The 14,259-nt window shown below is 35.4% G+C and overlaps 1 protein-coding gene across 2 annotated transcripts in view; it reads right to left on the bottom strand.

Annotated features, from left to right (window-relative positions):
• Positions 1 to 14,259, bottom strand: part of fgd5a (FYVE, RhoGEF and PH domain containing 5a) — a 50,348-nt gene that overhangs the window by 12,767 nt on the left and 23,322 nt on the right. For both annotated transcript variants that reach the window (XM_065241502.2, XM_065241503.2), the window contains exons 8-10: positions 13,978 to 14,134; positions 2,237 to 2,327; positions 2,046 to 2,096 (exon numbers count right to left, since the gene is read on the bottom strand). In XM_065241502.2, coding sequence (XP_065097574.1) covers positions 2,046 to 2,096; positions 2,237 to 2,327; positions 13,978 to 14,134 — 299 coding nt within the window. The remainder of the gene's footprint in view (positions 1 to 2,045; positions 2,097 to 2,236; positions 2,328 to 13,977; positions 14,135 to 14,259) is intronic.

The raw sequence follows: 14,259 nt of genomic DNA, 5'->3' as shown, positions 1-14,259 counted from the left end.
GCTTGTCATTACTGTACTGTATGTGACCCTGGACCACAAAACCAGGCATAAGGATAAATTTTTTATTATAATGTATGCATCATCTGAAAGCTGGATAAATAAGCTTTCCATTGATGTTTGGATGTTTGTTAGGATAGGATAACTATTTGACAATCTGAAATCTGAGGGGGAAAAAAAATTTAAATTTAAAAGTTGTCCAAAGCAACACATATCACTAATAAAAAGTAGTTTATTATATATATATATATATATATATATATATATATATATATATATATATATATATATATATATATATATATATACCACGGGTCTGTTGAATGCTGTATTCTGATTGGCTGAGAAATGTTCCGTGGGTATGCATTAATTTCTGATAACCGCACACCTAACTTGTCAAATGTCTTAAAAAATAGGCACCAGAGCAATGTTTGTTGTAACCGTGGTATAAGAGGAATAATTGACTCTGGTCCTTTGAATTAATTGAAAATAATGCACACTCCGCTTCGCGTCGTGCCGCATTGCACCTTGGGTGTGCATTATTTTCTTATAATTCAATGGCCCGTTGTCAATTATTCCCTACATATTTATGGTAGGAAATTTTACAAAAAATCTTCATGGAACATGATCTTTACTTAAAGGAAAACAACACTAGCCTAGAAATCTAGACGCACCCTAGCGGCCGCAAAATATATTTGCTGCCAGGGTTTAGTCTAGGCACTCACAATACACTTAACCGGTCCAAAAACCAAAATTTGGTCAGGCCAATCACATCGTGTGTAGCGTCTGTGGGGCGGGCTTAACATGATGACGACAGAGCTGCAACGGTTCCTACTTGAAAACAGAGAATGGCTGCTGCTGCTGGCGAACAGCTTTCTTTTGAAGCGGCTTTGGCCGCGACTCTGGAGGACTTAGACTTATGTTTTTCTTTGAGAGAAGAGCAAATAAACCCTACTGAAGTCCTTTTTAAGCAAGAAAGATGTGTTTGGAGTTTTGCCGACTGGTTACGGTAACTCATCACCTTCTTCGTTGCTCTGATCCGTCATAGCGCTATCCTATTGCGTGCAGAGGCATTTTGAGGGACAACCTTATATCCCGCCCCTTGCATTGAGCCGTTTGTGTGAAGAGTTGCCAGACCTTACATCTTGATGTAGGTCTGGCTAACCAGGCTAAAACAACACAGTTTTTCAATATTTTACTAAGTTCTTACCTCAACGAATTCATACATTCCCATCTTTTTTCAATGCGTGGACTTAATCTTCCTACAGCGCGTTGTGAATGTGTTAGCATTTAGCCTAGCCCCATTCATTCCTTAGGATCCAAACAGGGATGATTTAGAAGCCACCAAACACTTCCATGTTTTCCCTATTTAAAGACTGTTACATGAGTAGCTACACAAGTAAGTATGGTGGCACAAAACAAAACGTGACGATTTTTTTAAGCGGATAAATAATGAGAATTATATTGTATGGAGGAAGAGCACTTAGTTTGCAGCACTTCGACCTTTGGGTGCAGTAATATTGAGGGAAGTTTGAGCGAGAGGGGGAGTAGTCAGGAGTGATGATCTTACTGCGCGCCGAGGTCGAAGTGCTGCAAACTAATTGCTCTTCCATCATACAATATAGTTCTCATTTTTTATCTGCATAAAAAATTGCCAAGTCTTATTTTGTGCCAGCATACTTACTCGTGTAACTCCCTGTCTTTAAATAAGGAAAAGTGTTTGGTGGCTTCTTCATTCATCCCTGTTTGGATCCTAAGGAATGAATGGCGCTAGGCTAAATGCTAACACATTCACGACGCAGTGTAGGAAGATTAAGTGCAGGCATTGAAAAAAGATAGGTATGTATTAATTTGTCTAAGTTGAGGTAGAACATAGTAAAATATTGAAAAACAGTGGTGTTTTCCTTTAATATTCTAATGATTTTGACATTTAAAATTGATAATTTTGACCCATACATATTATTGGCTATAGCTACAAAACAAAAAAAGTGCTATGTTTATGTGGTCAAGGGTCACATATATTATGTGTATGTGTGAGACAGCAATACCTTGTGTGTCTTCATACTCTTTAGAATCTGGTGAGAGATTGTTTAAGTAATCTGTAAAGAATAAGATGGATAAAAAATGAGATAACAGCACGTTTATTTTAAATGTACAGAATTGTAAATAATTACAACCTCTCATACAAACTCACAACAATTTACTTCAATCCAAAGTCACTAAACACAACAGTGTTCACCTGTGAGCAACATACGGTACTGGAGCACACGCACAATGACTCGCAGCAGCTGATGTGTCAGAGGAACATGAACCCCCTCCGCGTTTTGTGTCTGAAAGAAATGCCAAACATACAAGCATGTATTACAAATTGTACACTAATGCTGGAATTAATGTAGTTACAGTACATGACAGCTAAATTGTTATGTCGTTGGATTTCTTTGGAAATTATTTATTTCCATAGCAACACCCATGATGATAAAATGGATCCATGTGAAGTAATTCGATTAAGTATCAAAAAAAATCTATTTTCTTGTGCAAATCAACCAAAAACAAAGTGCACTACCCTTACGAAAAAGAAGTTTATTCAAGTGTGCTATAAGTATACTTCTTTTAAACTTTAAAATAAGAAAGTATACTTTCAGTTAACTTTTTATGTACTTCTCTAAAATGTACTTTAGGTACTTCGCAGAAATATACTTAAATTGTACTAAAGTATACTTGACCTATACTGACCGAAATGTCTAAGTATATTTGGCCTATACTTGTTTATTGACATATACTTAAAAGTTTAAAGTAAAAATGCAACAACGAAAGCTACATCAAGAAAACTGCAAAAAGCCATATGATTAGCCCTGGTGAAAAATAAATATACTTTATTGTATTTCAAGTATATTTAAATTAGTACATTACAAATATACTTAGAAAGAAATGTACCATCTTTGAATATATTGAAAGTATGCTTACAACATATTTGCTTACAATTAAACTTTTAACATATTTCAAAATAATTATACTTTAGTATATTTTCTAAAAGTATACTTTAAAAAATATACTTGGAGTTAAAGTTCTGTGTAATTTTTAAAGTATACTAATTTGAACTTATTTTAAAGTTTATTTTAGGTATACTTTATCTGTTAAAGTTATCATTATAATAATGCACTGACAGCATATTTATAAAATACATTATTTAGCATCCTTTAGAAACAGTATATTTTAAGTAAATTTTGAAAGTATATGTAGTGTACAAATGTATATTATCTTTATGGAGAATCTTTAGTGTTAGTAAACTAGTAAGTTATTAATTTTGTGCTGCAGGTATACTTGCAAGTATTCTTTTATTATACTTTTAGTTAACTAGTGTACTCATACTGAAATTGTACATGTAAGTGTTCTGTTAGTGTACTCTTAGTAAACTAGTAAGTTTGTAATTGTGTGCTGCAGGTATACTTGCAAGTTTTCTTTTACTATACTTTTAGTTAACTAGTAGTTTACTACTTAACTTTACTTTAAATGAACTTAACATCATACTATAAATATAAATATAATGCACTTAAAGTACAATACAATGTTCCTGTGTATTCATTTTTATACTTGTACCTTTTAATTGTATTTTCAATTTGAAGCTAAATCTTTCGTGTGCTATCAGTGAGCTAATCAAACAAAAATAATAAATACAAAAATTATATATATATATATATATATATATATATATATATATATATATATATATATATATATATATATATATATATATATATATATATAATGGGACACTACAGTGGGACACTGCAGAAATTGTGAGTAAAAAAGGAATGGAATAATTCACAAATCTCATAAACTTATTTTTTATCCACAATAGAATATAGACTATCTCTGCCCATCTTGACTTCTGAGAGACACTGGCACACTTTTTATACTCAATCATGTTGCCAATTAAGTTGCAAATTGGTCCTTTAGTTGTTCCTTATATGTACATTTAACTTTTATACTCTTATTGCTACCTGTCCCAACTTTTTTGGAATGTGTAGCTCTCATAAAGTCCAAATTGAGCCAATATTTGGCATGACATTTCAAAATGTCTCACTTTCAATATTTGATATGTTATCTATTCTATTGTAAATAAAGTTTATGAGATTTGTAAATTATTCCATTCCTTTTTTACTCACAATTTCTACAGTGTCCCAACTTTTTCTGATTTGAGGTTGTATATATATATATCTATATAATATAGCTGAACCCCCTGAATATTAACTTTCGTTCTGGACTCCATTTCCCATAAGCCTGCATGCCTGGACTGATTGGTCTGCCACCTGAAACTCATTGGACAGCCTATATAAACTCTCTGGAACCATTCAGTCAGTGCAAAGTCTTGATTTGTACCGGCTATCATTGCTGAGCGGTTTGCCTGCCTGCTTATCTATCTGTATTTATTAATCTTAATCTGTTTTACCTGGTTTATGTTTGTTGACTGCCCTGACCCATTTGCCTGTTTCATGACTACAAGATTTGCCTGCCCTACATTGCTGTGTTTGCTGTTGTTTGACCTTGTCTGTTGGAATGAGTGTGTTTAATAAAAACCTGCAGATGATCATCAGTGTCAAAGTGCTTTGTTACACAAGCAGCACATAAAAAGTAGTAGTACTAGTTTAGTACACTAACAGAACACTTGCATGTACACTTTCAGTATATGACTAGTAAACTACTAGTTAACTAAAAGTATATTAAAAGAACACTTGGAAGTATACCTGCAGCACACAATGAGTAACCTACTAGTTTACTAAGAGTACACTAACAGAACACTTGCATGTACACTTTCAGTATATGACTAGTAAACTACTACTTAACTAAAAGTATATTAAAAGAACACTTGGAAGTATACCTGCAGCACACAATAAGTAACCTACTAGTTTACTAAGAGTACACTAACAGAACACTTGCATGTACACTTTCAGTATATGACTAGTAAACTACTAGTTAACTAAAAGTATATTAAAAGAACACTTGGAAGTATACCTGCAGCACACAATAAGTAACCTACTAGTTTACTAAGATTACACTAACAGAACATTTGCATGTACACTTGAAGTATAAGTCTAGAAAACTACTAGAATACTCATGAGTTCACTTGCAGTACAAATGAAGAACTAATTGTGCACTAGTTGTACACTTAAAGTTGACTACTCTTACACTTATAGTACACTTAGAAGTATACTTCTATATACTAAAAGTGGGCCAATTTAGTCCCAAGCGGTATTCAAGCAGTACACTTACAAGTATACTACTAGAACATAAATGTTAGTACACTTACTACATAAAGTATACTTAAAACTATACTCCAACATTACTTAAGTATTCTTAATAAAATTAACTTGAAGTATACTTCTTTTTCGTAAGGGTAGGCAGCAATGGCTATGAAAAATGATATTTCAGACAGAAATATGTGGCATTAACTTTAAAAAGGTTATAATAACACATTTTTATCATTATTTTTTTAAACAATTATAAATGTTTAAAGCATTTTATTTAACTTTAAGTTTTTGCTGTAAACTACTTTCCACCTTTGACCTACAGATCACAAAAGCACAACTTACTGAAGCCTATTTCAAGGTTATTCGTTGACCTTCTTTATCCCCTAAACAAAACCTTAAGCCTTCCTCATTCCATCCAATTACATCCCCAATTATATCATTCACTGAGAGAATATGTGAACAAGTGAATCAGTCAAATACAGGGTGAAAAAAATCAATCAAGGTCTAATTGACTTTGACACATCATTGTTCGTGTGAGCTCTGAGGACCCTGGAGGACATGCAAGGGCAGTAGAGGGCAGAAAAGTGGCAAATAACCCTAGTCCTGTAGTGGGGAGCTTCTTTCTCTAGAGACCTCCAGAGAAGCTAAAGAAGATCTGGGATAGAGATGTCTTTGTGAGGACTGCTGCGTTTTAAGAAAAATTCATCCACCTGTGAGTGTGTGAATAGATGTGTGGCTTTAAGATAAAAGACAGCAAACAGAGATTACCCAGCTCACACACCTGCCACAATATCACTACCATTACCCAGAAGCCGTCTGGCTTTCATTATCTTTTTCACACCAGGTTATTCTGTTTCCCTTCATCATAACCTTCCTGTCATCATTATTATCAGACGTTTCGTCATTGTCACCTGTCCTGATATCCCTCATCTTGTTACTTCATGTCACTTTGGCTACATTCACACTGCAGTTTGGATGGACACAGAATTTTTCTGATGTGAAAATTAAATTTCAATATGGTATATATGTCTTTACATTTTTATAAATCTGACATCAAGGTCACAATTCATGTGATTTCTGTCAGTCCCCCTCCAAAGTTCGGGTGGCAGCATTAGCATTTACTCAAAAGAACTGCAATCGCACCAGAGTCTAACCAAACATGTCAAGTATGAACATATTAACATGTGATATCATATATCATAGTCTTATCTATTTAGACCACGCATTTAAAGGTCATGTAAATATCCTCACAAAAACAAAATCAGATTTGAGCAGAACTTGGTAAGTGTGAATGTGGCTTTTCTCTCTCTCTCTTAAATATCATGCACCTGTACTCCATTATCTGATTACTTCCCCTCTGTATCTTTCCTTCGCTGCATTGCACATCATCCTGGCCATAAAAGCCTGTCAAGATTCCCAGTGTTTAAGCACAACGTGGCGTCATTATTAAAGTCAACTGCATTGATGAACAGCCGTTTTCAGAATAACACTAAATTACTATCCAACTGACATTTGTGCTGAAGAAGTGACCAGTCTTTGTGCATGTATCTGAAAGTGTGTGTGTAAGGACAGACCCAATTGGGTTGGGACACAGCCAGTCAGCCCGTGCCAGTAAACAGACAGGCTACACAAATCAGGCAGTAGTCCGGCTGAAGCAGCGTCTGCACGGACAGCTGATTTAATTGAGGGTTGTTTAAGAAGGCTGCTTGGCTAATTAGCTTTTTTTCGCCTCATTGCCCAGATGCCAGATCACTGTGTGTGTGTGTGTGTGTGCATGTGTCTTATTCTGTCTTTATCGCATCCTTTCCACCTGCACAATTTAAAAGCAATGCAGTGTGCTAATACATGCATAAACATATTTTCTTACATACATACATGCTGGTGACATATAGTTATATGTACACATTGTGAAAACACGGCTAAGTTTTTTTTTTTGTGTTTTTTAAAAGAGTGTAGTCCCAAAAAAAAAGATTTCTTATAAAATCCAAACCAAATTATCATATATTTCAAAGCTCTATAGTCTTACACATTTGTCTCCATTAGATCTCCTGAGTTATGAAATAGTATGACAGAGTAAACCCTGAACAACATCATTTTCCATACAAAATGTGAATAAATAAATGTGAAATAATGTTGAATATAAACATGAAGCTTGTAAAACAATCTCCTCTCTCTCACATAGGTTGCCCCCATTGTATACTTTCTCTTTACATATTCCACACACACACACACACACACACACACATGCCCAGATACTTACACAAAAAACCCCACACACGCATTTGTGTTGAAAACTCTCATACACAGTCTATCTGAACAGGGTTTAATCATATCAGACCACAGTGATGATCAGATCAGCTACTGTAGATACTTCATCTCTGTCATCAATCCAAGCATGCACACACACTCACGTGCACACACGCACACACACACATAATAATAAGATTACACAAGCTCTACCCCCAAGTAGAGAATTCCTAATGTATAGACTATCAAAGCCAGTGAAGCCCATAAAGCCAGAATGCTAGGATAAAAAAGCAACATCAGGGAACCCCATGGGACAAAATGCTCAATCTATACCATTTCTACAAAATAAATAAAATAGACACACAAATTTATCTGGGTAAATTCCACAAAATCACCTCATCATCATCATCATATATATATATATATATATATATATATATATATATATATATATATATATATATATATATAATATATATATATATATAAATAAAAATGGTTTTGCATTAAATAAAGCCTATTTAAGGACATTATGATTGTTTGCATTATGACAAATATGCATAACACATAACCATATTGTGTCAAAAATTGTATTTCTTAAATTAATCTCCAAGTTTAAGCAAAACAAATGGATATCATCCTATTTAACAAGCCGAGAGAAGCATTATAGAACAGATTGGGTAAATAAAAGATGTCAGCAGTGCTTAGACTAATGGCTGGCAGTTTAAGAGTAATGTAAGAAAGACTTGCACTTGACTTCCTCATTGTGTATGTGGGAGTCAGCGCTATTGGTTTCATCAGTGCAGTGTGACCACAGGCTACCAATGCTGCTCAGTACATTCATCAACCAGTCAAAACCTGTATGTGTTACTACACCTGTCGTGACCTTGAGTCACTGAGTCTGAGTGAGCATGTATGACAGAGGAAAGAATTACATTGTGACTCAATCCTTTGTGTAGAATAGTATGTACTGATACTGTATAAGCAGAAATAAAATAGTTTTATTACTTTGGGGTTGTTTGAATCTTAAAGGTAGGGTAACAGATTTGATCCTGAAACATTTTTAGTTATGCTGGTTAAAAGTCTCCTCACATTCTGATAGCAATCACTGTGTTAAGTTGTTTAAATGTATTTGTAAAAATTTATGTCATCTGTGAAAGGCGTAGGACCAAAAAATGTTCAACAAATCATAGATTTTTGTCCGAACGGACATTTCCTTTTATGTCCCTCATACGTAAGCGTAATTTGAATTCCCACCGCGCACACTGAAAAAAATGATTCATTGAATTTAATCAATTTTTTTAAGGTAAGTGGTTGCAATCAATTTATTTAAGCTACATTTAAACAAAAGTTTTATATTTTATTTTACTTTACTAATCTTTTTTGTTTAAATGTAGCTTAAATAAATTGATTGCAACCACTTACCTTAAAAAATTTGATTAAATTCAATGAATCATTTTTTTCAGTGCAGCGAGTCCACGCAAATACCATACGTCATCGGCGCATTCACGTGCGCTCTGTCTGTAAACAGCGAGAACAGCAAACTTTTCTGCTAAATTGACAACCTACACAGGAGCAACAAAACTAAATGCATCTTTTATAACAACAACAGCAAAAACTGCCTGGATCAGCAAGAGCAAAAACCCAAATTAACATCGGTAACTTTACTGCTTTACCGCGAGATGCAAACAGCTTCAGGAGGCAAAGGGTCTGAAAGGGTCGTTGCACTGTATATTTTGGTAAGGTAGGTACGCGATATGTTTGTACTGAGATGGATTCACATATTCTACTTTGATGAAACGTTGTGTTGCTTATGAAATTTGTGTTCGTTTTCCGGATTAGCATAACGATATAGTTACTACGTCTGCACAATCGAACGTGTGCTTAAACTAATTCTGATGTAAACCAGTTGTTTATGTTGGTTATTTTGGAAGTGTTATTCACTTTGTACTGCAAAGTTTTCTCACTGGTGAATGAGACATGAGACGTGACCGTCTGATCTGTGCGTGTTCATGTGTTTGGAAAGAGGCGTGACTTTGGATGGCGATTTGACTTGAGGGTGGGATCGGGATTTCATTGCTAGGCGGCTACCGTTAGCATTTTTCAAAATGTGTTACCCTACCTTTAAGCCTCTGCTATTGATTGGGAAGTCACGGGAGAAAACTGACACATGGCAAGTTGTCACGTTATTAAAGATAAAAAAAACCATGCAATTAAACCTTAACACCCTAACTCATAAAAAGACATGTCACCAAGATATAGTGTATCAATGTGAAGGGAAGATAATATAAACCAGGCCTTCCAGAAAATCATGAGTTATTTATGATTGTGACGGGCAAAAATTCCTGATCTTGCAGCACGTTTTGATAAAAATTGCAATGGAATATGCAGGATATTTATGCAATTTTTACGATAAAATTGTAGGAACTTGCAAAAACTGCAGGAACTTGCAAAAATTGCGGGAACTTGCAAAAACGGCGAGAACTTGCAAAAACTGCGGGAACTTTCAAAAACTGCGGGAACTTGCAAAAATTGCGAGAACTTGCAAAAATTGCGGGAACTTGCAAAAACTGGGGGTATTTGCAAAAATTGCGGGAACTTGCAAAAATTGCAGGAACTTGCAAAAATTGCGGGAACTTGCAAAAACGGCGAGAACTTGCAAGAACTGCGGGAACTTTCAAAAACTGCGGGAACTTTCAAAAACTGCGAGAACTTGCAAAAATTGCGAGAACTTGCAAAAAAATGCTGAGTTTTTTATGATTGTGACGGGCAAAAAATCCTGATCTTGCAGCACGTTTTGATAAAAATTGCAATGGAATATGCAGGATATTTATGCAATTTTTACGATAAAATTGTAGGAACTTACAAAAACTGCAGGAACTTGCAAAAACAGCGAGAACTTGCAAAAACTGCGGGAACTTGCAAAAATTGCGAGAACTTGCAAAAACTGGGGGTATTTGCAAAAATTGCGGGAACTTGCAAAAATTGCAGGAACCTGCAAAAATTGCGGGAACTTGCAAAAACGGCGAGAACTTGCAAAAACTGCGGGAACTTTCAAAAACTGCGGGAACTTGCAAAAATTGTGGGAACTTGCAAAAATTGCGGGAACTTGCAAAAACTGGGGGTATTTGCAAAAATTGCGGTAACTTGCAAAAATTGCGAGAACTTTCAAAAACTGCGGGAACTTTCAAAAACTGCGGGAACTTGCAAAAACTGCGAGAACTTGCAAAAATTGCGAGAACGTGCAAAAATTGCGGGAACTTGCAAAAATTGCGGGAACTTGCAAAAATTGCGGGAACTTGCAAAAATTGCGGGAACTTGCAAAAACTTGGGGTATTTGCAAAAATTGCGGGAACTTGCAAAAATTGCGAGAACTTGCAAAAACTGCGGGAACTTGCAAAAACTGCGGGAACTTGCAAAAATTGCGAGAACTATCAAAAATTGTGAGAACTTGCAAAAACTGGGGGTATTTGCAAAAATTGTAGGAACTTGCAAAAATGCAGGAACTTGCAAAAATTGCGGGAACTTGCAAAAACGGCGAGAACTTGCAAAAACTGCGGGAACTTTCAAAAACTGCGGGAACTTGCAAAAATTGCGAGAACTTGCAAAAACTGCGGGAACTTGCAAAAATTGCGGGAACTTGCAAAAACTGGGGGTATTTGCAAAAATTGCGGGAACTTGCAAAAATTGCGGGAACATGCAGAAACTGTGAGTACTTGCAAAAATTGCGAGAACTTGCAAAAACTGCGGGAACTTGCAAAAACTGTGGTTAGGTGAAAAAGAGAAAAAAGTGATTCCACAAAACCCTATTCTCATTCAATTATGTTCACGTTGCGTAATTACGTCACTTCATAATGTTCCCATGGCAACAGGGGGAATGGCTGCGCTTGTGTGAAATAAATGCAAAATTAAAGGTAAAGGTATATGGGACTTTTTGCTACGAAAATGCAGGGATTATGAAATCATGCAAGCCCCGCATATTTTGTGAGTGAAAATCTGCAATTAATGCGGCGAGAGTGCGGCATATTTGAAAAAATGTGGCCCCCGCATAAATATGCAGACTTTGGCTGATTGTGCATGGAATCATGCCATCGCATAATCACGTTTTTTCTGGAGGGACTGATAAACTGTCTTGCAAAGCAACAAGCTATTCATAATGTTCAACTACAGTCAAGGCAGTCTTTAAAAAAGTATTTAACTGTGCTACAAACTAAAATGGGCAATCAAGAACATATAAAGAGCTCAGATGCAAAAGCTGCTAAACTCCACGTTCGTCAAAAATAAGATTATGATATTGTCTGAATGCTCTCGGCACGTATTATATGTTCATGTAATGCTTTCAATTCAAATCCGCTTAATCCCGGCCTCAGATCATATAGAAATGCAGGTTTGTTGGCAGAATTATTTAAATGTCATGTACAATTTCCAGCAAATTCCTTGGCTAAATTGGATAAACAGCAGCGTGCAAACGGCAAGTATATTTTTACCCAGTTAAATGACGTTTACAGAATATATAAGTTATTGACCGCATTTTTAAGCATTTTAACTTTATTCAGAAAGGACAGTAAAGAGTGAATAAAGACTTTTTTTTAAAAAGTATAGATTTTTGCATGCACTTAGAGGGTTTTGCATCGAAATACAGTCAAATTTGTTAAACACTAATGTGACATTTGTGAAAAAAAGGCATTTCAATTACTGACTAACAACCTTTAATGCCATTAAAGTGAAATTATACTACAGTAAACCTAAACGCAATGCCTGATAAAAATGCTCCACAAAATCCGGATTTGCATCTAATCTCTTGTAATTCTGGAAACTTTTGTCACACTGCTAAAAATGTAAGTTAGAAGTGATGTTAGACATAGTTATTTACTCCACGTATGTGTACAGAGAAATGTTTTGTACAAATGTCCTTAATGGAGCTAATGGAGCAACAAATTTGGGACATTTGGTTAAATCAGTCTTTCTCACTCTGTTTTCTCTCTCTGCTATACATTGAAGGTCCAATTTAGACTTTACCACCCACAGAGGCTTCTCTGAATACAGATGCTCATGCATATTAATGAGCGAGGACAGCTGGCTTCTTGTCTTTGGTGATCCCGATCAACATTGAAATGTGTGGTCAGCGACTCCACCAACCATCCTCAAATTAAATGATATGGGGAACTTCTGTTGTGAACATTTCTGGTACACATTCCAGTGCCAATTGTGTTTTTAATACACTACAGGTAGTAAACGTCATTACCACACCAATAACTATTCACAGTTATGTCCTGTACATGTGCTTTTGATAACTTTAATAACTATAGCAGTGCGGCTGCCATCATTGCAATTTCCCATTTTTTTAATTAAAAGAGAAATTATTGGATAAATGAATTTATGTCAAATAGGGTTGTAACGGTATACCGGTATGATGGTATACCATGATATTAACATGCACGATCATCATACCGTAAACATTTGCTTAATACCGGTTTTGGAAAAAAATATAATAAAGGAGATCTCACCTGTGCTTCTGTGCATACTTCATTTCACATGACTGCTAGACACCACTTATATAGATTTTCTCTGTACAGCAGAGAAAATTTCAGAGCCAAAGAACACAAAATCTAACCTCTATCCACCGCTGAGAAAAAGTTAAAATCTGCATTATGGGAATACTTTGGGTATCCAAAAAATGAGCATGTGTTGTCCTTAAAGATGGATATCCAGTTTGCAAGAAATGTGGATGAATAGTGGCTGCAAAAGGAGAAAATACGTCGAACATGTGCTACCATATTCGAAAACACATCCCTCTGTACAGATAAAGGTGTGTTTTATTCATAATTTAAAGCAGTATTATTTCCATGATGCAGAGGGAATCCCAAAATCCAGTCATGAAAATTGGGCATAAATCGGAAACGGATGTCTGTTTAATTTTCGGCCGATATGTTTTCGGACACAAAGCTGTTATATAAATGCACCTCTGAAGTGAAGAGTCTTGATGGCATTTTCTTGTCGTTTAATCTCACTATAATGCCTGATAAAGTGCTGTTTATAAGCGCACATGTCTGTTTTGTTTACATGTGAATGCTGGTAACCTCTCGCTCTCTGTCTCGTTCTCTTAAAACACTAAAGCACATGTAAGTGATTTATATTACAAGTCAATTTTAAGTTGATTATACATAGGCAAAATCTAAAGAGAAATAACTTTTTTTTTATTTTGTTCAAATAAGTGATGCAGCATCATTATTTATTTATTTTTTTCAAAAGTTTTTTTTTTGATATATCTGTTTTCATTCATTTAAGGGTCATTATAGCTGATGATTATAAAACTACTAATAATTTTATAACATATACCGTGAAACTACGAACCCCGTGATAGTTTCTGAGACGATTATCATACCGTGAAAATTTCATACCGTTACAACCCTAATGTCAAACCTCAAATACTCAAATGCAAGCAAACTATATTTAAACAGAGATACATTATCTCTGAACTCACCTCAAACTGTTTCACCAGATCCTCAAAAGCTTTATTCTGTCTACAGCTCTCCTCCAGCAGTGACTTGCTGCGGTCATAGTCTGAGATGTAGGTCGCAAAAGCTGAAAACTCTTCCTGGCGCGTTAAAATGACATCAACCACTGTCGGGCTGTCCTCCCTGGATAGGAACGAGAGACACAAGATGGGTTTGATTTCTTAAAGGGCAATCATGCTGGCATTAAAATTGATTGTGGAACTATAGCATGACATGAATTGCTGTGGGTGAGATAGAAGATCTAATCT

This window comes from Paramisgurnus dabryanus, chromosome 14 (assembly GCF_030506205.2).
Source record: "Paramisgurnus dabryanus chromosome 14, PD_genome_1.1, whole genome shotgun sequence".
NCBI classification, from domain to species: Eukaryota; Metazoa; Chordata; class Actinopteri; order Cypriniformes; family Cobitidae; genus Paramisgurnus; species Paramisgurnus dabryanus.
Note: the sequence above shows the minus strand (reverse complement) of the source record. Positions and strands in the feature narration are given on the sequence as shown.